The 22,859-nt window shown below is 44.7% G+C and overlaps 1 protein-coding gene across 11 annotated transcripts in view; it reads left to right on the forward strand.

Annotated features, from left to right (window-relative positions):
- Positions 1 to 596: 596 nt before the first annotated feature.
- Positions 597 to 22,859, forward strand: part of UBAP1 (ubiquitin associated protein 1) — a 34,202-nt gene continuing 11,939 nt past the window's right edge. For 2 of the 11 annotated variants that reach the window (XM_068667249.1, XM_068667260.1), the window contains exons 1-3: positions 601 to 752; positions 19,147 to 19,187; positions 22,230 to 22,354. In XM_068667249.1, coding sequence (XP_068523350.1) covers positions 19,154 to 19,187; positions 22,230 to 22,354 — 159 coding nt within the window. In that variant the 5' untranslated portion in view covers positions 601 to 752; positions 19,147 to 19,153. Of the gene's footprint in view, positions 753 to 2,072; positions 2,192 to 3,448; positions 3,612 to 4,472; positions 4,587 to 8,081; positions 8,220 to 19,146; positions 19,188 to 22,229; positions 22,355 to 22,859 lie in introns of those variants that run through there. The other 9 variants (XM_068667250.1, XM_068667255.1, XM_068667251.1 and 6 more) reach the window with 9 other exon arrangements.

Consider the following 22,859-nt stretch of genomic DNA (forward strand, 5'->3'; position numbering starts at 1 on the left):
GCACTGTCAGGGATGGGGCAGCCACAGCTTCTTCGGGCAGCCTGGGACAGGGCCTCACCACCTCTGAGTGAAGGATTTCAGAGGGTGCTGAGGCACTGAACAGCTCACAAGCACCGAGCACGCCCTCTGCGTGCTCCTCCACGTCCACCATGCACCGGAGGGGCTCACATCTGACATCAGCTCATCTTTGCACAGCTCTGCCCGACGCCCCGCTTGCTGCCACCCTTTCGGTCAGCAGGCGCCTCAGCGGATCGGGGTGCTTGGAGGTGCCCCCTTGTGTCACCAAACTTCCTCATTTCAGGGCAAGCAGGGGGCAGCGGGAGCAGTTTGCGTTTACACATTCCTTTATTAAACTCGCGGTGGATGTGCTTTTTGTTACGTGTGCTTTTTGTTACATGTGCCTTTCACCGTGCCTCCAGCCACAACCCCCCGCCCCCCATCCTCCTGGGGACCTCCCACCCCTTTCCCCCCCCGCCGCCATTTTGCCTCCTCCCTCCCTCTCCCTCCCCGCCCATGACGTCACCGGCTAGCCCCACCCGATTGGGCGGTGAGTTGGGAGGGAGGGAGGGGGCAGGTGAGCGTGCGGCGTGACGTCAGCACGTCGCCGGGGCGAGGAGGAGGAGGAGGAGGAGGCGGACAAGATGGCGGCGCCCGGCGGTGGGGCTGGCGGCGGCGGCGGGGCGCGGCTGGCCTAGAGGCACAGGGCGGCGGGGAGCGGCCGCGGGTGCCGGCTGTGGGCCGCGAGGTAACGGGTAAAGCCCCGGGAAGGGGATCCAGTGTCCTTATGGGCCTTGGGGGGGGGGTGGGCCCGGCGGCCCCGCTGTGATTCAGCAGCCGAGGGGAGGCCCCGGGGGCCTGAGGGGGGTCTAAGGGGGGAGTCTGGGGGGGTGGGGGGTGGGTTCCGTGTGCTGGGCCCCGGGGCTGTGCCCGCCTGGGCAGCTCCCGGATCCCGGCGAGTAACAGCGCTCTTCCTTCCCCCAGCGCACAGATCCCCGCCGGGGAGCCGCCAGGTTTTGTTTTTGGGGCTGGGGGTCGGGTGCGTGGCTTCCTCTCCCCCTCCTCGTTTTGTATTCGCAGTGTTATCTCGAGGCGTTGTGCGCTGGAGAGCCGCAGTCGTCTTCGCTCCGTGGTAGCTCTCTGCATCTCTTTATGCTAATCGCTTATTTCTACCTCTTTTCAACTTAACTCTTCTCCTTTCATATTTACAAGAGGATCGCATCTTCTGCATTTAATGTACCGTGTGTGTGTGTTGCAGGAATACTTTATTTTTGTAGCTTTTAACTTCTAGCAGCCTCTGTTCTGCTAGCTCAGTAGGAGTAAAACAGTTAACGCTGCTATGGAAGTATTTAATATAATTTAAAGGCTGTCTTTCTGATATTTGATAGCCCAAAATCTGCCACGTTAAGGGGAAGTGAGGATTTTTTTTTTTTAAAGAAGTAAAAGAAATTATAATGGGTGGAAATGAGTCATCACTTTGTCAAGTGTTTTTATTCTTCACATTATTTAAAAAGTCAAGACAGGATTTAAAAAAATGAAGTTTAGCAGAATTCTTATGATTATTGTCTTATCAGAGCAGAGCTACGTAGGTGGACTTCGGCTCTTGGCTGTACGACTGCTGTAGCTGTTGTCCAGGACTCAGTAAAAATGTATTGATGTCAAGTATAAGTACTTTGAGGTGGATATTCCTAAATGACAAGTATTGTCAGGTTACAGAACAGCTCCGTTGTGACTGGTGATGTAACTGTGCTAACAAAAAGCATCAGCATCTCAGAAACTGCTAAGTGGTCAAGAGGCTTTTGTGGGAGTTTACTGGGGAGGAATCTTGCTCCAACTTGTGACAAAGGGCATTAAGGAAAACGAAGAAGAGGCGGTTCTGCAGTCAGCCAGACTTCTTCCTCTCCTTCCTGCCCTGGTCATCCGTGGATTGTGGGACTTTCTGTCCTAGTGCTGGCACTCCTGCAGCAGCTCCCTTCCTAGGGCTGACCCTGCAGATCTGGCATCTCTGAGTTGCGATGACGTTTTTTTCAGGAGGGGAAACATTTTCGTCTGTGTCCTCTCTTTTCTCCCTACAGACCAGAGCTACTTGCACAGTGCTGCCACAGGGAAGGGAACAGGGCTGAGAAGGTGTGTGTGGTAGCTGCTCAGTAGAGCTGGGCTGATGTATGCCAGGCCTTGTGCAGTACGGTGTTAGGTGAGTATCTGTGCTCTGCACAACAGCAGTGGTGCTGCTGCCTAATGACTTCAGTTTTCTCTACACAGAGGTGTACTTTGCAAGTGATGGTGGGACTTTAGGACACCCTTGCAATTGGGTGACTTAAACCTTTTAGGCAAAATCTTAATTCTCAGGATGGGGGAAGGAAAACATAGTCTTTCAACTTTGTTTTTGTTGGCTCGAGGATTTGGTCTCAAACAAAACTGAAAGTCATCTTTCTCCTGTAATCTGCTGGGTCTGGCTTGCAACCTTGATACTCGTTTTTCCTGTGAGTGTACTGTGGAAGAAAGGAATCTGGAAAGAAGTTGTTTAGACTAAGAGCAAAGACTCAAGATAAGTTACACGAAAGCTGAAATGAAATTATCTGGAACTTTGAAGTGAAAACAAAGAAGTCTTAGGTATAAGATATATGAATGATTAAGGAATAAATATTAGTTTATCTTTAATGAATTGAACTTCAATTTTTAGAATATTTTAGAGAGTATATTGCCCAGCTATTTAGCTGGGAGATTAATTTTTTTAGTTTATGTTGATGGCTAGCAAAAATCTTAATGATTAAAAATTATATAAAAAAAAACAAAAAAAAAAAACATGCAGAATTGCTCCATCTGCTTTGTTCACGTGCAGAACAGGAGTTAGGTTTCTGGACCATTCCAGGAGACAATCCCATCTAATGCTGTCACACGGGCAGCCAGAGCTGTTTTGCTGGTGGCACAAGTGCTATAATGCTGCAGCAGGTGTCATCTTACTCGTACTCCTGGTTTTAATTCTATACGTTTACTGTGTTGTGTTGCTCCCACAAACTTTAGGGATTGATAATTAAAGACACATAAATATTCTTGAAAATAGCCAGTCACTATATCATGAGCCTTTGTCATCACCTTGTTCCCGTTCTTTGAATGTTCTGATAAACTGATTTGTGAGAAATTTAGCTGTACTTATTAGACAGGAGCTTCTGTCCAGACTCTTCTGGCATTATGTTTCTAACAAGATCAGTGTCAGTCTCTTCTGCCATAAATTCCAGGGCTGAAGCTACGGCATCTTTCCCTAAAGGATCTTTATCGAAAGGCATTACCGTCTATTAAAATTGATCGCTGTAACGCAAATCAATGATGGTGTGAAGGAGGTCTAGCGGAGCTGTAACTGAAAAATTCTGGAAGATGTTTCTGAAAATTGTTGATTAGAGGAAAAGGGTTGTTTACAAACTATAAATATTCTTCTTGTTTGAAAAAGTAGGTCTCATAGGTTGAGCTGTCCTCCCTGCGATGTCTGCTTGCTCTGATAACAAGGAAGGCATTGCTAATGATCTTGTAGTGTGTACTGCTCTGCGATCAATCACTGGGATTGCAGCTGGTCGATACAAGCCTGAGCTCACAGTTTTTCTGTGTTAACTGCCTAGGTGGGTAATCCTCTCTGGTATGCTAGTGCATTGCTAAATGCATTGACCTTATGACTTGGTTTCAATAAGCTCGGTTTCTGTGTCCCTGACGACCTTTTGCAGCCAGTGTAGTCTTGATTGAGATCTTCTAGAAGAATCTGAGCAATGCTGTTTTTCACTCTTAATCTCTTAAACGATCAGAGTTATTCCAAATCTTTGCTTGCATGAGCAAAGCATTCTCTTAAATGTTAAGAAATACTCTTTCCTGTACTTGAGAATTTTTAAAGAACAGCTTCTACATCCAGACTTAGTTGTGTTTTGTATTCAAAAGGCTAAAAGCTCTTTCCAGCTTCCTTTAAGCTTGCAGCGTGCTTACTTGAAACCCTGAAGGATATCAAGGAAGGAACAGCATATCATTCCTTTGACTTAAGTTTCAGTATTCTCTAAGAGGGAGAGAAGGTAAGTTCAAATACCATGTTGCTTGAGCAACATCACAGTTTTCATCTAACCAACAGAGTTCAAATGGAAGTTCTTAGCCTGTAATTCTCTGAGCTGCATTGTGTCAGAAACACTGACAGGTGTAACATTTCACCTGGGCAAATCACAGAGCAGGAGTCCTGTTCAAGAAGCAGTCCATTTTTCAGCTGGAAGATGGTCTTATGTGTATGTACTAAGCTACTCTCAAGGATTACTTAGGCTACTTAGCCAATGGTGGTTGATATTATGGAAACTAGTAATAGAGTAAATGATTCTGCTAGTCGTGAGCTCCCAGTTAGTCTGGTCTGTGTTGCTGGAGGTCAATGTTCATCATGGCTATCTACTAGATCATGTGAAAGAGTTGACTTAAGCCCTTTCCTAATGTTTGTATTTGTGCTTGTACAGTTTGTCATCTCTAGGGTAGCTGCAGATGAAGTCATGACTGGTGAGATTTATTCCCTGAGCTTTGGAGGTTGGGTTTCTGAGAGTCTGTGTGTTGCCAGTTGTGCTGCGTCAAGCGTAAGTGCTGTGCTTATTGTAGACATCGAGATGTGCTTTTATGTTGAATTTGATTTGCTTCATCGGCTCGGGGCTCTAGAATAAAATGAGGTTCTTAGTTTGTAAATGCCCTGTGAAGTAGTTTTTAAAGGATATGTGTTTCCTTATCTAATACAGCAAAGCTATCCTGGGTTCCACCCTAGTGACTAATACTGTCATGTGGTGTCCTTGCACAGTAACCTATAATACTTTGAAATAGAAATATAGGAGGTACTTGTAGGGGAAGGTATTTATATATGTAAAATCAATTATCTGGAATAAAACTTCAGGGTGAAAAAGGATAGAAGAGCTTTATGCTGTAACACAATCTGAGAAAAGCGTGCGTTCTTAATCTCATAATTATTAGGTCACTACAAGCAGTTTGCCAGTCTGACTCCTTTAAAAAATATACGTATATATATTGACTTTAACTTTGCTTTCTGTGTTCATAATGGTGTGTATTTTTTTAAAAGTGATTTTCAGAAAGTACCTTAAGGTCCTTTCTGAGGAAGGGCGTTGATGTATCTCAAGTCAAGTTGGAGTTTTATGAACAAAAATGGATGGAAAAGTAATTCAGAATCACCCTGCACTTTAGGAGGAGTCATGAGCCATAAATATTTTGGGGAGCAGATTTCTGTACTTATTATATGCTTATGAAATTGGTCAGTTCCTAATAAACCAAGATTAGTTATTAATCAAGCTGTAATTCTGTCAGTGGTCATAGACTGTCAGGGCTATATACCTGCAATTACTTTTGCAACTAAGCACTTAACTATTTGAAGAGTCACATTCTAGATAATCCTCAAGATAATATCCTGAGGAATAATTTGAAGAAAATGTTTCACAGAATCACAGAGCTGTCTAGGTTGGAAGAGACCTCAAGATCACCAAGTCCAACCTCTGACCTAACGCTAACAGTCCCCACTAAACCATATCCCTAAGCTCTACATCTAAACGTCTTTTAAAGACTTCCAGGGATGGTGACTCCACCACCTCCCTGGGCAGCCCATTCCAATGTCTAACAAGCCTATCAGTAAAGAAGTTCTTCCTAATATCCAACCTAAATCTCCCCTGGCCCAACTTTAGCCCATTCCCCCTCGTCCTGTCACCAGGCACGTGGGAGAACAGGCCAACCCCCACCTCACTACAGCCTCCTTTAAGGTATCTGTAGAGAGCGATAAGGTCGTCCCTGAGCCTCCTCTTCTCCAGGCTGAACAAGCCCAGCTCCCTCAGCCGCTCCTCGTAGGACTTGTTCTCCAGACCCCTCACCAGCTTCGTCGCTCTTCTTTGGACTCTCTTGAGCACCTCGATGTCCTTCTTGTAGCGAGGGGCCCAAAACTGAACACAGTACTCGAGGTGCGGCCTCACCAGAGCCGAGTACAGGGGGACAATCACCTCTCTAGCCCTGCTGGTCACGCTGTTTCTGATACAAGCCAGGATGCCGTTGGCCTTCTTGGCCACCTGAGCACACTGCTGGCTCATATTCAGCCGACTGTCCACCATCACTCCCAGGTCCTTCTCTGCCTGGCAGCTCTCCAACCACTCATCTCCCAACCTGTAGCTCTGCTTGGGGTTATTGCGCCCCAGGTGCAGGACCCGGCACTTGGCCTTGTTGAACTTCATGCAGTTGACCTCAGCCCATTGGTGCAGCCTATCCAGATCCTCCTGCAGAGCTTTCCTACCCTCGAGCAGATCGACACACGCACCTAACTTGGTGTCATCTGCAAACTTACTGAGGGTGCACTCAATGCCCTCATCCAGATCATCGACAAAGATTGCCTGGTTACCCTGCGAGTGCCGCGTGATGAATCTCAAGAGGATCTGCTCCATGAGCTTCCCTGGCACTGAGGTCAAAATGACAGGCCTGTAGTTTCCCGAGTCTGCCCTCCAGCCCTTCTTGTAGCTGGGCATCGCGTTTGCTAGCTGCCAGTCGACTGGGACCTCCCCTGGTAGCCCGGGCTGCTGATAAATGATGGATAGGGGCTTGGCCAGCTCCTCCGCCAGTTCTCTCAGTACCTTCGGGTGGATCCCATCCGGCCCCATCAACTTGCGCACATCTGAGTGCTGTAGCAGGTTGCCAAACATTTCCTCATGGATTATGAGGGCCACATTCTGCTCCCCATCCCCTTCCACTGGGTATCCAGAGAGCAACTGGTTTTGCTGCTAAAGATTGAGGCAAAGAAGGCATTAAGCACCTCCGCCTTTTCCTCATCTCTTGTAACTTTGTTTCTCTCTGCATCCAGTAAAGGATGGAGATTCTCCTTAGTCCTCCTTTTTGTGTCAATATATTTATCAAAACATTTTTTGTTATCTTTAATGGCAGTAGCCAGATTGAGCTCCAGATGAGCTTTGGCCTTTCTAATTTTGTCCCTGCATAGCCTCGCAACATCCTTATAGTCCTCCTGAGTGGCTCACCCTCTTTTCCAAAGATTATAAACCCTCTTTTTTCTCCTAAGCTCAAGCCACAACTCTGTTCATGTCGGTCTTCCCTGCTGGCTCGTCTGTGGGCACGTGGGGACAGACCGCTCCTGAGCCTTTAAGATTTCCCTCTTGAAGAGTGCCCAGCCTTCCTGGACTCCTCTGCCCTTCAGAACCGCCTCCCAAGGGACTCTGCCAACCAGTGTCCTGAACAGCTCAAAGTCGGCCCTATACAAGACTGCAGTTTTACCAATCCCCCTCCTGACTTCCCCAAGAATGGAGAACTCCACCATTTCTTGGTCACTCTGCCCAAGACAGCTCCCGACCACATCTCCCACCAGTCCTTCTCTGTTTGTGAACAAAGGGTCTAGCGGGGCACCTCCCCAGGTAGGCTTGCTATCCAGCTGCATCAGGAAGTTATCTCGCTCTCTAGAAATAGTTAATCACTCTCCAGAAACCTCCTAGACTGTTTTCTCTGGGCTGTGTTGTGCTTTCAGGATATGTCTGGCAAGTTGAAGTCCCCCACAAAAACAATCTTGGGGAAGTTTAGGGAAGAAGATTCTTTATCAAGTTTTAATCAGCCAATATTCTTGTTGCCATTTGATAGGAGTAGCTATCAGACTTTGGAGTGAGGGGAGATGTTTCAGGATTCCTACAACTGATAGAGAATCTCATGCTACAGCAAAACTAGCAAAAATGTCTGGCTCAGAAGTGCTAAGAAATGGTGGGATGCAAAATGCAATTACTTTACGCCAGTGAATGGTCTCTAAAAGAGCATCTGCTAGATGCGAATTGGTGTCTTGACAGAGGGCAGCTCTCAGCATCTGCAGTTAGAGGCTTTTTTCTTGTCTGTAGAAGGGAGTTTAGTGCATAATGTCTGTAACTTACCTGGAGTTCTTTGGATAGCTGGTAAAAAGCCCATAAATGCCCATAATGTATTTCCAGCCTGTTGAATGCTTGGGCTTGTTGATGTGCATTTTTTTGCAAAGCAAGTGCAAATAGAAATGGTAAAAAAGCTTGTTGCTTTTAAATAACTCTGTTCTATTTCTCTTTATGTAGAAAGGGAAAGCTAACAAATTCAAGTGAGGACATAAAAGCAATACTCAGTGTTCCATAATCTTTTCACACTGATGGTCTTCAACTGGAAAAGCCTTAACTGCAGCTTAAAGAACCCACAAGTATATGATGAGATAGAAGGTAAGTGAAGACAAATGTGAAGGAGCTGGCAGTGTCACAAGCAACTGTATGGTCTAAGCTGCTTTTGGAGCTGGGGATGGACTCCAGAAATGTGACTTTGGGTGATGCAGTGACTGTGACACATCTACTCCTGTGACGTGCTAACACCATCCTTTTCATACCTGAATGTGCACATTGCACTTGCAAGAAGTGTAAGGAGGTATTCTTTGGGTCTTATGGTATTTCCCTGAGGAAGAAATTCTGCTTCTGTCTACTCCCTCAAGGAAACAAATGCTTGAAATAGGCAGTATTTAGTGCAGGGACTTGGCTGTACTCTGTATGAACTGACTCCACCTAGTAATGTAAAGGTCTCTCTTCTGCAAGTTGGGAGAGAGCTTGTCTATGTTTTATTACAAGCCTTCTTCAAGGCACATTTCTCCTGTAATTTGACATTACTGCAGGAATTTGAGCATGATGCGTCTGTTCTGTCATCAGGCAGCATTGGATGTATCTTCTAAAGCTGTGTTAAATCAGACAAGGGTTAGAGAAGAGGCTGGGGCTGATTCCCAGGTGATGGGAGGAAATCTAACATCCCAGTAGAGGAACAATCAACCCAAAGTCTTTTCACTTTTTTTTACAGGATATCTTGCTGCTTTGTAATGGTAGTGATGGTCCAAAGAGAGAGATCCGTGTGTTGTTAGCAGTCCTTTATTGTTGCTGGTCTGTAAGATGTTTGGAGAAGAAAAGCTGAGGGCACCGCTGTTGGATGGTCATGTGGCAATCTCCTCCAGTAACCTACTCCAACCTAGTTATGTAGAAGTGAGGCTAGATTGCTGGAGCTGACTCAGATCTGTCAAAATGTCCTGAGGAAATGGAGCTAATGCATCTCTGAAGACGCCTTTTGCATATAAAATGATCTGTTTCTGTTTAGTTATTCCTTGCTTAAGTGTTTCAGGGGTTGTGCTCATTAGCGGTGCTTCTGAAGAAATGTCTAATAGACTGGAAAAAAAAAGTTTATACCACTGAGCCACACTGGAGATGTTGTGCAACCAAACTGCAAACTTAAATGGGTTGGAAATAGCAACTTAGAAATAAAGTTTGGGCTAAATCCAGTTTCATGATACTAATCCAAAACATCATTAAGGCTTTTGTAGTAAGGTAGAAAACTGAATAGGGGAGATTTGGTACAGAATGTGGTGGATCAGAGATACTGGACCAAACCAGAGAGAATGCAGTGAGATTCCTGGGATAGCTGTGGATTTGGGAGTCAGGAAATACAAGTTCTGCTCTGGCTTTGTTGTTGGCTGAGCTGGATGACTGTGGGCATACAGTTTCATCTTTGTGCCCTGTTCCTCACGCCTGCAAAACTGGGATGGATTTTGCTCTGTGGTAGGTGCCTTGAAAACTGTTTTTGAAGTGTCATGCAAGAACTAGGCTGTGCTGGTGGTTTAGGGGAATTTTGGCAAAATGGATTTTTGCTCACGATAAAAGTTGTGAATGAGAATTGTTTGTAAAAATGTGTTCAGTTGGTGGTGGTGTGAATGCCCCAGAGTCCTTCAGGCTTCGAATGAAAGCATATTTCTGGGGTTATGGGTTCCTCTCCATTTTTCATTCCAGCTGAACATGAAATTCTTGTTTGGTCTTTGTGTCCTCTTGTCATTGGGAGGTTTGTAATTGCACATTTGTCACTTACAGTACATTATGGGCTTCTGGATTTTGCTCTGCATATTTACAACTGAAAGGTGATGGTGCATTCGCAGTGAGGTGTGGGCTTCCAGCCCACAATAAGTGTTAAACTCATCTGTTCAAGTGTGGGACTGCAGTGGGCAAACTGAATTATTGTCTTAGAGAGAAAGCAGACCTTTCCAGGTTGCTTTTTAAGTGAGGAAATTTAAATCTCGCCTTAACTCCAGTTGTTTCCGTATTAGATGAGTGTCATGTGGATAGAGGTTATTTTATGGTGCTTAGGGATGTGTTGGGTACTTTTTCCTGAATGTAGCTGGTGAATTCTTTGCAGCACAGAGGAAGAGATTACACCTGTGGTATGGAAATGCTTTCTGAAGCAGTGTGTGAAGGTGAGTTCAGTGACCGGAGCATCACTGAAAAATGTCCCAGGGTTTAGGTAGCTGCTCTGCTTTTTCTCCGAGAGTGAGGGCTGCTTGCACGTGTGTATGTCTTAGCTGTGAGCAAGCTCAGCTGTGGCAGTCGCACACACAGAGGGAACCTTGTTTAACAGATGTACTCACTCTTTGCCTCTTGCTCGTGGCTTCCTTTTCTGAGCTCTGTAGTCTATTGTTGGACTACAGGCTAAGCCTTATTGCCATTTAAGCAGCCCTAAATAGAGTGGCCTTTGCTGTTTGGGAACTCCAAATCGGGAGACTGCAAGGAAGAAGTTTGTGTTTCAGGGCTGGAGTACAATGCCTTTAGGGAGCTTAGGCCAATGAAGTTTTCTAATACACAGCACAGTAAGCAGCCCTTTGACTTGTCATATTCTATTTTTGTGATTAAATTGACCACTGTCGCTGAGGGCAAGCTCAGCTTGACTGTGTAAAGCTAGATTTCTACTTCTCTATGCTAGACAAGCTTGCGAAAGACAACTTCCTGTGGTCTGTTCCCACTGAATTCAGATCCAGAAGTGTGGGCACCAGCACTGTGCTGAGCCTGTTCTGGTGTCTGCTGCTGTTTTCATATGCCAAGAGTATTTATTTTTGATACCAGGTGATAATACTGCTGTCCCTGTGGGTTTTTAAAGAGCAAGACTAAATGTTCACTGAATTTCAGTCTTCCCTGAAGCTAAAAAGCCTTTTCAAGAAACAATTAAGGTGTTAAGTGCACACTTTAAAGTTATTTCCTGTTCGGTATGCTCAGTTATGCACCTGTTGCATTTTTAATTGAAATCAGTGGAACATCTTTAAAAGATAACTTCTAGGATCAGAACTTAATTCAGTGTTGACTACTGATATTTCCCTTCTGGACCATTTTTTAACTGTCATTCAGCCCTGTTTGAACATGAAGGATATGAATATGGATATGAAGACAGGTACTTCGGGCTAATGAGAAAATGAGCTAACTGAGAGCTGAAGCTGTGCCACTGACATGCTGATGGGTGCAAGAAGTGATGAAAACCCAAAAAAAGTCAAGTCACTATGTAAAGAATGTCACACCTGTAGCACTGAAGATGGAGTTCACATTTCTCTTGTAAGCTTAGCTTGCTGGCCTATTGATAGCACTAACGAGATGTGTTTTGAAAATCAGGCAGGTTTGGGGTGATGTCAGTTCTGTGCAGTCACTTGGCAGAAGTGTTTTGGTAAGCACGCTCTTCCAGGTAACCTGCGACATGCTCTTAGGTGCTTCAGTAATAGGAAGCTTCCAGAACTTCTGCTCTTCTGCATCTCCATGTGCATGCTTGGTGAAAGAAAAGCTTGTGTCCCAGTGGTGAGTACAGGTGTTCCTGCAAAAACAGTGCAGAGCTTGGTGGCATCTTAAAATGCTGGCTTCTAAACTGCAGGGAATTCGTGTCCTCAGTACGTGACTCTTCTAACTGAGAAAAGTGAGGTGTGTTAGTGGAAGAGAGTGATGTCGGGTAGCTGGGAATGTTCATCAGTGTTACACATGGGAGGGATCCTGTAGGGAATGGGAGAAAGCTTCTGGTGGCCTGATGTGTGTTGAAACTGCTCGGACTGAAGGTGCAGTCACGATTTGAAGCAGTGGCTTCACACTGAGTTTGAAGTTTTAGCCCACATGCTACGGGGCAGGCAGAGTCATTTGTAGGTGGAATGGTTCATTTAAGACTGTGCTTTCTGTTAGTACCACACTGAGTTGTGTTGGGAAGATGCTGAGTATATGGTATGGGTGGGTAGTGCATGTGACTTGAGTTACCAGTTTTAATCCTTATGCTCTGTAGTAGCCTAAAACAGTTCCCATTATTCTTGTACAGCACAATACACTAGTATTTTGGCTCAGTTTGAATATAAGAAACAGCAACTGCTGTTTGACCTGCTAGCAGATTGCAAGTTTTAGCCTTAAAACTTTTGTCCAACTTGCTTTCTTGCTGGATTTTTTGTCCACTTTAACTACATAAGAATTTGTTTCCCCAAATTAACCAGGAACATAACTTTCAATAAATTAAGGCTCAGAAGAAAAATGGTTTAACAAGGAAAAGGTATCAGTTATAGCTTTATTTGAAATAGATTTTTAAGTAGTCATTTAATTGCTTTAGTAGTAAAAATGTATTACATTCTAGTTAATGATAAAAAAATAGTAATTTGTGTTCTATTAAAAGAACACAAATTTTCTATTAAAAGAACACAAATTAATTCTGCAATGAAATTATTGGTCAGAATTCTTGTGTCAGTGTTAAGAGTAGGTTTTATATTTGTATTGTCCACAGCATTGAACTTTTTTTTTTAGGTGATATAAGACCAGCTACTTTTACTCTTGATCGAAGAACATAAGAAGAAACTGCACTTTTTTGATTGAAAAGGGACTTCTGTTTAATGACAAAAGCTGTTTTGCTCTGTGGTGTTGGCAGCATGTCGGCAGTGTTTGTCTAGCTCTCTTCATTCATAACGGGGAAGAGTCTGCAGTATTAATAATACTCAAGTACTTCGTAGTTGGCTTGTTGCATATTGAAATCTCATTGCTATAAGGACAGCATCATTTTAATTAGCTTAAGCTGCTCTGGGTTCCAGGTGTGCATTTTAAACATGCAGGATGCTCCAGATTTTTTTTTTTCCATGTAACTTTACCAAAAGAACAGAAGAAGTGGGGCATTTTGGTGAATCTGGTAGCTTGCTTTTTAGTCACTGTCCAGTGCTGTCCAAAACTTGAGATATACCATAAAATTACAGAATGGGTTGGGTTGGAAGGGACCTCAAAGACTGTCAAATTCCACCCCCCTGCCATGGGCAGGGACACCTCCCCCCAGCCCAGGCTGCCGAAAGCCCCATCCAGCCTGGCCTTGAGCACTGCCAGGGATGGGGCAGCCACAGCTCCTCTGGGCAGCCTGGGACAGGGCCTCACCACCCTCTGGGTGAGGAATTTCTTCCCAATACCTATTCTAAATCTCCCCTCTCTTAGTTGAAAGCCATTCCCCCTTGTTCTATCACCCCACCCCCTGACACAGAGTCCCTCCCCAAGTGTCCTGCAGCCCCCCTTAGGCACAGGCAGGCTGCTGTGAGGTCTCCTGGAGCCTTCTCTTACTGCCTGGTTTGGTAGTCAGGCCTGCCTGTTGTTTGCAGACAGCTTTCTCTTGTGGCAGACTCTTTGGGAAAGAGTCCATTTTAAAAAGGTCACCTGTTGTTTGTGTAGTTAAATATGAACTTATAATCAGTGCATTTCCCATACGCTTCTTTGGCAAGACACTCTGGCCAAAGGAAAAGCTTGTGCTCATCTGCTTCCACCACAGGGCTGTACGTAAGGCATTTCCTGTTTTCTTACGCTCTTGCTCATGACACCTGCTATGTTAGAGGCTTGTGGGGTTTATAAGCCTCAACTTGGCTGGAAACTTGCATGGTCGATAAGCAATTCAGCGATGGGAAAAACTAGTGCATCAGTGTACTGCCTCTCCTCAGCCATTGTATAGGTTTTTCCCTTATTTCTGGGTGAAATTTAGGGCAGGCAGCTTTATGGCCAAGTAAGATCAGGATGTTAACAGAGGAGTAGGAGTGTCTGTTGTCAGGTAAGAGCACTAAATCCTTAACCAGTTCAAACAGTATGCGCTTCTATCGAGCGTGGTATATTTAATGAGCAAAGTGGGACACTCCATGAGGAGTGCCACGTAACCCCGGCTGTCTGACATTAATGCAACGAATCCATATGGGGCAACAAACGGGAGCTGCAGCGTGTGGAAATCACACAATTGCCTTCCACTTTAACTTCCCGTTGATTGATGCATGCTGAAGCAGAAGGTCTAATTGCACGCTCAGTCACATTAAACAAGTGCACAGCTTGAAGAATCAATTTCTCCTAATGTGTGTCCCTGCGAGGAAGATACCGTTCCACAGCTGTATGCGGAGCCCCTTAATGGATGTTATTGCCATCGCTAAAGAGCCATGTCTGGTAATTCGACGATGCGATGTGTGGATAGCCCTGCTCCTTGGGGGCTCTTTTCTCCCCGTCCTTCCCACTTACAGGAAATGTGTTTTGAAAGCCCTGCCCTCTTGGCTCCTGGCCCTCAGCCCCTCAATCACTGCACTGAAAATAGCAAACGAAATTAATTTGATGTTACGGGCTGTCTTTCAAAAGGTAGGTCTCTCTTCAGAGTGCTTGGTTGTTGCAATGTGGGGTGTGTACACAGCATGGCTGGCTCATCCCTGCCTCCCTACACCTCCTGCTGCGGTCATTGCAGTCCCTGCTCTGCCTTTCGTTAGCTGCAGGGCGGCCACTTGTATCCAGTAAGTCATTAGCTTTGTTTTAAATCATGGCCATTGAAAATCAAACACTGGGATGGAGTTCGTGTTTGATTCAAGGAGAGTCTGGTTTGTGCTCAATGATTTTAAAGTAGAACAAGAACTGCAATGTACCTTACCTCCTGGCTTCAAGTAGCACTTGAAGGAATCACTGTTGATATGCTTCACCGTTTCTTTCCATTAAGACTAGTAAAAGTGATTTGTTTTTTTTTTTAACCGTAGGGGATGTGGTTATGATATGTCAAATCCAGTTTTATTGTGACTTTATCCAAGAGCTGTCACTAGCAGCTTGATGCCCTTATACTTCATAAAATGGGAGCACTTCTCTGCAGCTTGCTGGGCTCATGGTTTGCAGAGCTGTTAGAGGGGCAGAGCAAAACAACTTGCTGTGGATTTGGGGGTGATGTCATCTCCTTAGAGACTGCAGTGCCTGAAAACCGGACCTGTTGTGTGCTGTGCTGGTCAGGTCAGGTTTTACTCTGATACCCAGATCTTGTTCTGTCCTGGCAGCAGGCGCTGCCTCCATCTGTACGTGCTATGGGCGGCTGCATGGAGAGTCCTGGCGTTGGTCCTTGCCTTTCCCTTGTGCTGAAATCAGTCTTATGTAACATCGATATGCCAGTCACTTAAACCAAACTGCTTTTTGCTTTCTCAGTGTAAAATCACCGCTAAGCTCATCAATGTGATCTATGCAGAATAAAAGTGATCTTTTTGATCTTTTTTGTCTTTCTATAGTTTCTCTTCAAAACCTGAAGATGTCCTGGTTGTTTGTGGTCAGATATGGCAAATGGTAGCAGGTGGATCAGCCTGACTTGGGTAATATTAATAGCTCAGAGCAGTTCTGAAGATGGTTCAGGTGCACCTAACTTCAGAGGCTGAGCTTGTGGTTATTGGCACTTAATGCAAGGTCTGGGTCTGACGTGATGCTTGGAGCCTCTTGGTATCATCACCTCCAAATGTTCCAGGGCCAGCTGTGCTTTTCTTTCATCTTGTTCTTCAAAGCATCTTCATGCTGTCCCTTCAAGCCTGTTCAGCTTGGCACTATCTCTTTGTGCCAGTGGCTTCTGTAATCAGTTTTGGCTTGTCACTTCTTTGCTTCTGCATTTTCTTGTTTTCTCTCTTATTTTCCCTTCTGTCTGTCAGTCTCTGGGCTCTGCTACACTGTGTCTCTCTGGCTGCACAGCTTTAAGATTGTCTCAGTGTAATTAAGTAAAAAGGTAGGCTTTACCTGTCCTCCCTGTATGTTCATAATAAGCTGTTGAAGTTAAAATTACTTACAACTTCCAGGCATCCCTAGCCCTAATCCCCTTTCCAAAGGGTTAGCCAGAACCAAGAATTTGGGGACAGGGCTAAGGACGTCTATGGTTATAGAAGAAAGCTTGGAGGTGGCTGTAAGAAGACCTAGAAATATGGAACCAACTTGTTTCTCTAGCCCAGGAAAGGTGCTGAAGAACTATGTACAGTCGAGGAGGCTTTCTGTCAGTTCAAAATGCACAGCAAAGCATCAATCCACAAATGCTCTTTAGCGTCTTGTTCTGGTGTCTGGAGATCCAAGGGCTGCAGGTATCCCTTAGCGGGTTTGGAGGACAGCTTTAGGAGCAAACCCTTCAAATCTCCAAAAGAGCAGCCCCAAAGGTGAGCAAACCCTCGCTGCCCACTGTAACAGCTTTGACCCAGCCTGAATAGCCTATCAAATCCCATTACTTAGAAGACACTGGTTTAATTAAGCCCCTTTTAGAAAGGAGGTGACGAAATGTGGCTGGCATTCTGTGCCAGCATTCCTGCGTGTGGAGCTCCACAAGGCTCTTTGCTGACGGTGCGGGCTGGGGGAACGGTCTCTTGCTAAGTATTCGCTCACGGTGCATTAGGAAGAGCTGGTGGGATTTTAACTGGAATGCTGCTTGAATCTAAAGTGTGACTGTATGTCTGTGAATAGTGCAGTTTTATGGTAGCTTGATGTTAATGTGCCTCAACCAGTTCTGTAACACAGAAATAAGGTGTTGCACGTGGCAGAAGTGTTTTTCCTGCTGCGCTTTGAAGTTAATGCCAGGTGCTTGGTCTCCTCTAGGATTTTACTACAGGATTGCCAACAAAAGAAAAATACTTAGTGCTTACGTGGGCATTTTTGCATACAGGGTACATCCAAGGCCCCAGCCTGATATGGCTGCGAAACTCCCTGCTAGATGCTAGAGCTGCGTGTCTTTGGTTCTGTGGGACCTGTGCATGCTGCTGTTCACGTCCCTGGAGTGAACTGATAACATCATGCTAACCTGGTGTTCAGCACCTGGTGATCAGTGTGTGGGAAACTTAGTATGTCCTTGCAGCAGCCTGATGGAGAGGGATATCAATTATCACTTTAAAAATGATCCCTTTGGATTTTCCTTTCATTGTTCCTTGCATTTGTACAGTCTGGAGTGAGTTGCTTCTGATAAGAGTCAGGCAGTGTAGTCTGTACTGCCTTTGGGTCACTGAGTGAGGAAGCTACTTCCTCTCTCTGCATCGCAAGTTTTAAACTCCTTTCGTAAAGGAGCACTTGGCTTTCAGTCTGAGGTAGTAGCTAGAAAAAAGTAGAGTTGGGTGGAGTGCAAGGAAGTGCGTAGAGACCTGTCCCCCGTTTGTGGCGGATGACAGCTGGAGGCAGCACATGCAGTACATGAAGACTGTTTTACTTCACAGGTGGCCTGGCTGTCTCAATAACAGCAAATAAAGTTTACATCTTTATTGCTACTCCCACAGAGACCTGATGGAGCAGCCACTTGCCTGACCCTGTGATCTGGGCCTGAAAGGTGTGGGTGGTTTCATGCTGTGTAGTCTGATCTCTGCGGTGCTGTGACCAGTAAAGCCCTTTCAGCTCCAGTAGTTCACGTACAACTGTACCAGCTGGTCTTGTGGCTTTGCCCTCGGCCTTCCCGAATGTCCTTCGAGAGGCAAACTCAGCACTGTTTCGTCTCCTTCCCTCTTTGAAGTCTCCATGTGTCGTTGCCTTTTGAGAAGCAGGTGTTGGCTGGTGCCAAAGCCAAGCTCGTTGGCCAAGAGGAGCTCTGTGGGGCATAAGGACAATGCTAAGAGGGAGAGACGTGCAGCAAGGAACCTGACAAATGCCAAGCAGAGTGATGTGCAGCTGGAGCTGCCCAGCATGACTCACTTCCCCACAGCCTAGTGTCTGCTTGCTTTGCTTCAGGAAGTTGGGCTACATCCGGGTAAATCTTGCAGCTTTTGGCTGTGTTAATTCCCATTAGCCACTGGTGTTGAATGAGCTATTGACTCCGATGTGGTGTTGAAAGGGACCTTTACCTAGAAAAAGGTAGTTTCCAAAAGTACTTCAAACCATCTCTTCCTGATCCCTACCGTGTCAGCTGCTGCCAGGAGGGACAGCGAATCTGTCTGTGTGGTCCTAGGCTCTGGACACCCTTCCTCAAAGGTAACTTTTGCAGCTGGAATCCGTAACAGAAACACTGAGGCTGAAGAATGAGACCTCACCTGGGGAGTGATGGGTTTGGAAATAAGATCTGCACCAAATTGTGCTTTGAGCACTGACTGCTGCTGCTGGGGGTGTAGCAGGTAATTTCATGGGTTTGAAGATTGCCTGCTGGACAGGGCACTCTGTCAGCTGGAGGGCTGCAGAAACAAAGGGCAACTCTGAGGCTCTGTTATGCATAACATCAAAGGGGGGCTTACAGATGGAGTTATCGAGGGAAATGTGCTGTGGTGTTTTAAGGAAGATCTTATGATGCTCTTCTATCTGCTTCTGCTGCTAGACAAAGTTACTGAACATGCCACAAGCATCCTGGAGTAGGGTTTTAGCGGACTGATGAACAAAAATACCCTGTAGCTTGCTCTAGTTTCAAAGCAGCTCTCTTCTCAGGATAGCCCTGAGAAGGCCCTCTGTGTTAAAAGCTGCCTGAATAATCATGTGTTTAACATCTTAGCCATGTAGGATTTGCACTGACTTCACAAATTAAAAAAAAAAGTAGATGATTAAATGGTTAGCATTGTTTCCTCATGCATATCCGAAATCTTGAGGTCTTCCTACCAGTTACTGCGTACCAGCATTGTGTATTGTTATCGGTGTGCCACTCAGCACGTCTAGACAACTGCCATGCTGGCTGTGCATGCACGATATCATAGTACCCCTTTTTAGAGCAACGGGGATTAAACTGAAGAGGATCAGTGTGGTATTTCCAGGAGGAAAGGCTGTTAATGCTGGGCAGGCAGGATGTGCTCGGTGGGGCTGGGAAGGAGCAGTCTTGGAGTGCTGTATCTACAACCCAATCTTTCTAATCAGCCTGGCTGCTTCTTGACTATTTGTGGTTTTATTTTCCTGGCCATTTGGATTGTCAGACCCTGAGCAGAGTTATTTATTCACTCCATCAATTCTTGGTGCTATAAAATCCATTTTACTGTCTGTCTTTGCAACAGGATAAACATAGCAAGTGTCAGCAGCGTGTCCCATACTACAGAGATAAGGCTGGAACCACATAGGCTTATGCAATGCTATATGTATGAAGTTGCTAAATGTATTTTAAAATGTTTTTCAGGTTCTAAATGGCTTCTAAGAAGTTGGGATCCGACTCTCATGGTAAGTGGAATTTGGTACCCTTGCCCTTTCAACAGGATGAATCCTAGTGTTGCTGCTGAGTAATGTCCTGGCTGTCGAGACTGATCTGTTCAGCCCCTGACTGGCTTTTTTGTTAGGGACAAAGTGCCTTGGCTTCCTTCTTGCATAGTTGCTTGCTGACGCAGTGCTCGTTCTGTAGTTAAACTGAAGTTTAGCCTTTGACTATCTCCCATCATCCCTGCCCCTCAGTCATGGCAGGATAATACCTCCCCAGCAATCCCCTTCAAAATCAAAGCTGAACTGCAGTTTTGGTGCTTATGTGATGCTCGCTGAAGCAGACGCTAGATCTGCAGCCTCTTACTATGAAAGTCAAGTGAGAGGCTGGATTGCAAGTCAAGCTTTTAACGTATCATTGGGTTGCATTTTGCTCAGTAATGAGTTTATTCCTAAATTGGACTTACCTGGCTTAGTAGCTAACAGGCAAGTGATCTCTCCTACATCTGAGATGTGTAATGTCATGCAAATGATTGGTGTCATAGGAATTATGTGCTGCAATGCGTGTTTCTTTTAGAAAATGGGGTATAAATGTGAGAGGACTCGTTTTCCTGACTCTCATTTTTTTGTATGTAATGTAGATTCTTAAAATAAGTAATCAGTTAAAGCTGTGATGGTGGTTCAAATTAAATTTCTAAAAATCAGCATATTAAATAACAGAAAACCTTAAATTGCTTTGCTTAAGCATAGTACCATTGAAACAGTGGCTTGGCTGTTAGTTCGTATATGTTGATGTTGCTTTTTTTATTAAATTTACTGTTAGAAGACAAATTGAGTCCTTATCTATTTGAGTATTGAGGCAGTAAGTTCATACATTTAAAAAAAGAAAAGTGAAGAAAACTGACCCAGAAAGTAAAGAAATCAAGTTTTCCTAGACCAGTACTTTTGTGATTAGGCTGAATGCCTAATATGAGCATCAGTGTTTTGCTTCAGAAACACTTTTTTTCTATTAACTGTCCCAGAACAGTTGGTGTCTCTTAACACACGATTTTTTTTTTTTTTTTTGTAGGCTTGTATTTGAGATGAGGTTATAGCAGTGTATAAGAAAATTACCATACTGGAAAGAAACAAGGTTTTTATTCCTTAGTCTAGGTGCTGAGGTTAAGCTGACAGTCATCAGTTCAGCTCGTCTAGTCTGGGTGTGCTTAGTGTTTTACTGTCCCAAAACAAGGGATGTTGCTCTATAAATACCATCTGTGGCTGGTGTGAATTTCAGGCAAACAAGGCCATGGGAGGGGAGATGTCTCCCAGTTACTGTGTCAATAAGTCTAATAAAACAGGTATTTGTGTACTGAGCAACTTGGGTTGTGAGATGGATGCAGAGACGCGATTGTGCTGGGCTTGCACGCTTGGATCATCCCAGTTAGAGCAGGACTCGTACCAGTGTGGGACTAACCAGGGCATGGCAGCAGCAGCAGTCAAGCTGGACTCTGAGCATTTCAGAGATAAGGCTGTCTCTGACCTGGCCATGATGTAAGTGTAAGCACAAAGGCTGCCACAATTGCTGCTTCTGCAGAAACACACACTGTTGTATCCAAGTTCTCACGCTGCCAGCTCAAATACTCTTTGGATGTCATGGTGTTGGTGGCCATCGAGGTGCAGTTTGGATGCTGTGCTGTGTACTGCTTCTCAGTAAGGACCAGTGAAAATACTATTATATTCTGCCTGGAGCTCTCTTTTGTTGTGGTTGTATGGGTGCCATATAGGTTGTTCAGCCTGAGGGTGTCAGAGCTATAGGAAATGCCCTCTGTGTCCCAACAGGGCTCTGGGATCAGTGCATGGTAGGAGAGCTCAACTGATGACAGCACATAAACATTTGACTCCAAGTTAACAGGATATTCCTGTTCCCAAAAGCTGCTTGTTCTCTTGGAGCTTGTGGCTGCCTTATTGTAGATGAGTCAACAGTGAAGGAGCACAAATAGTACTTAAACTGTCATCCAAGTATGAAAATGGGTCACATAAAAATGGCAAGTCACAGCTCACTGAGCAAGAGGTTAGTCACCAAACATCTCACATTGCCACTAATGTCTTGTCGGGTCTTTAGCACTCGGAGCAAAGTTACAAATGATTACTAGACAAACACTTGAAATTGCTGTTATACACAGTCAAAAACCTTGCCTGTAATTCCAAAAGCTTAGACCAGTTAATGTAGAAACTGGCTACAATTTATTTTATGGGTTTTCTTGCACTTCTTCACAGCAGCTCACGGAAAACAAGCCTTTAGTCTGGCTTCTTGGAGGAGCTTGAGTCATTGGTGATTCTGCCTAGTGAGTTTGCAGGGTGCCTGAACAGCTTTTGTCCTAAAACACTTCATAAATACTACGCATAAATGATAGATGTAAAGCACAGATGGAGGACCTTGAGGAGTCTGTGGCCTCGCACTGGAGTGATTACAAATAAGAGTGGATCTAGTCAGATTGCCATGTTTAAAAAGTCAGGATTGCAATACTGAATGTTCTTGAGCTATTTCACTGTTTTGGTTAAAGCAGATCTGGGCTTTGGGCTGTTTTTTCCTTGTGACCATTTCTGTCCAAATGTTACTGTCCACTTGTATGCTAAAACTGTTCATTTTTGTGTTTTTCTTCCATAGCTGCTCTAGAGCTGGGTCATTTTAAAACTTGTTTTGAATATCACAAACTAATGGCTCCTTCTATAGAGGCGTAACAGAACACAACATTCAGGAGAGCTTCAGATTCTGGTTGTGTAGGCATAGTGTTGTCACGAGGAAAGCTAAGATGCTGGGATTTTAACTACAAAATTTGTTCAGCTATTGGAGTGTTGTAAAACCTTGTTATGGGCTAGAATATTATTTTTTAAAAGAACAAAACTGAAGCAATGAAGTCCGGGCATATTCAATGTGTTTCTTATCTCACAACTTCCTTTGTGTTGAGTCACATTGTGTGGTTGGGGCAGCAGAGAGAGAGTAGCTGCCACATACAGAAATGTGAGGTTTAACTGAATGCATTAAATTTATAGGGTTTTTGATACCATTTCTTCTTTTGATCTTAGGGCCTTTCAGCTATCTCGATGATGTCCCGTTTAAGATAGGAGACAAATTTAAAACCCCTGCGAAGGTTGGATTACCCATTGGTTTCTGCCTGCCAGATTCTTCTCAGCTTGTCAGAGAAGCCCAGGTAAGGATGGTTTGTGCACTTCTGCTCTTTCTGCTGCCACCCCAGGTCTTCAGTGTGTTATTCTGTGAACTACATTTTTTTTTGGGGTGTTAGTCTTCACTGTGCTGTACTGTTACTTTATAGTCTTCTAGAATGTAGAGGAAGATGATAAATATTGTAAGCTGTGCCGAAAGTTTCTTCTTACCCCTATAAAAAGCCTGATGGCATTTATTTTCATGTATCTATTCCCCCCCAAAAATAGTGTTTTTAAACAGTTAAAGGTTTAAATGCTGCCCTGACAGTGCTAAACTAAAATCGTATTTTTAAGAGAAAGGATGGTAAGAATTGAAACACCCATGCTATGGCATACCCTCAAACAGCGTTCTACAAGTATGGCCACATTCCGTGCATTATCACTTTAATGGGGTGAAAAAATAAATTTCTGGTTCTTACTGTCTGTGCAGTACTGAGTGGGAGATCTTCTCCAGCCATGTAGCGAAGATGTTGCTGCTTGGTATGGATTTCT

This window comes from Anas acuta, chromosome Z, assembly GCF_963932015.1.
Source record: "Anas acuta chromosome Z, bAnaAcu1.1, whole genome shotgun sequence".
NCBI lineage: Eukaryota > Metazoa > Chordata > Aves > Anseriformes > Anatidae > Anas > Anas acuta.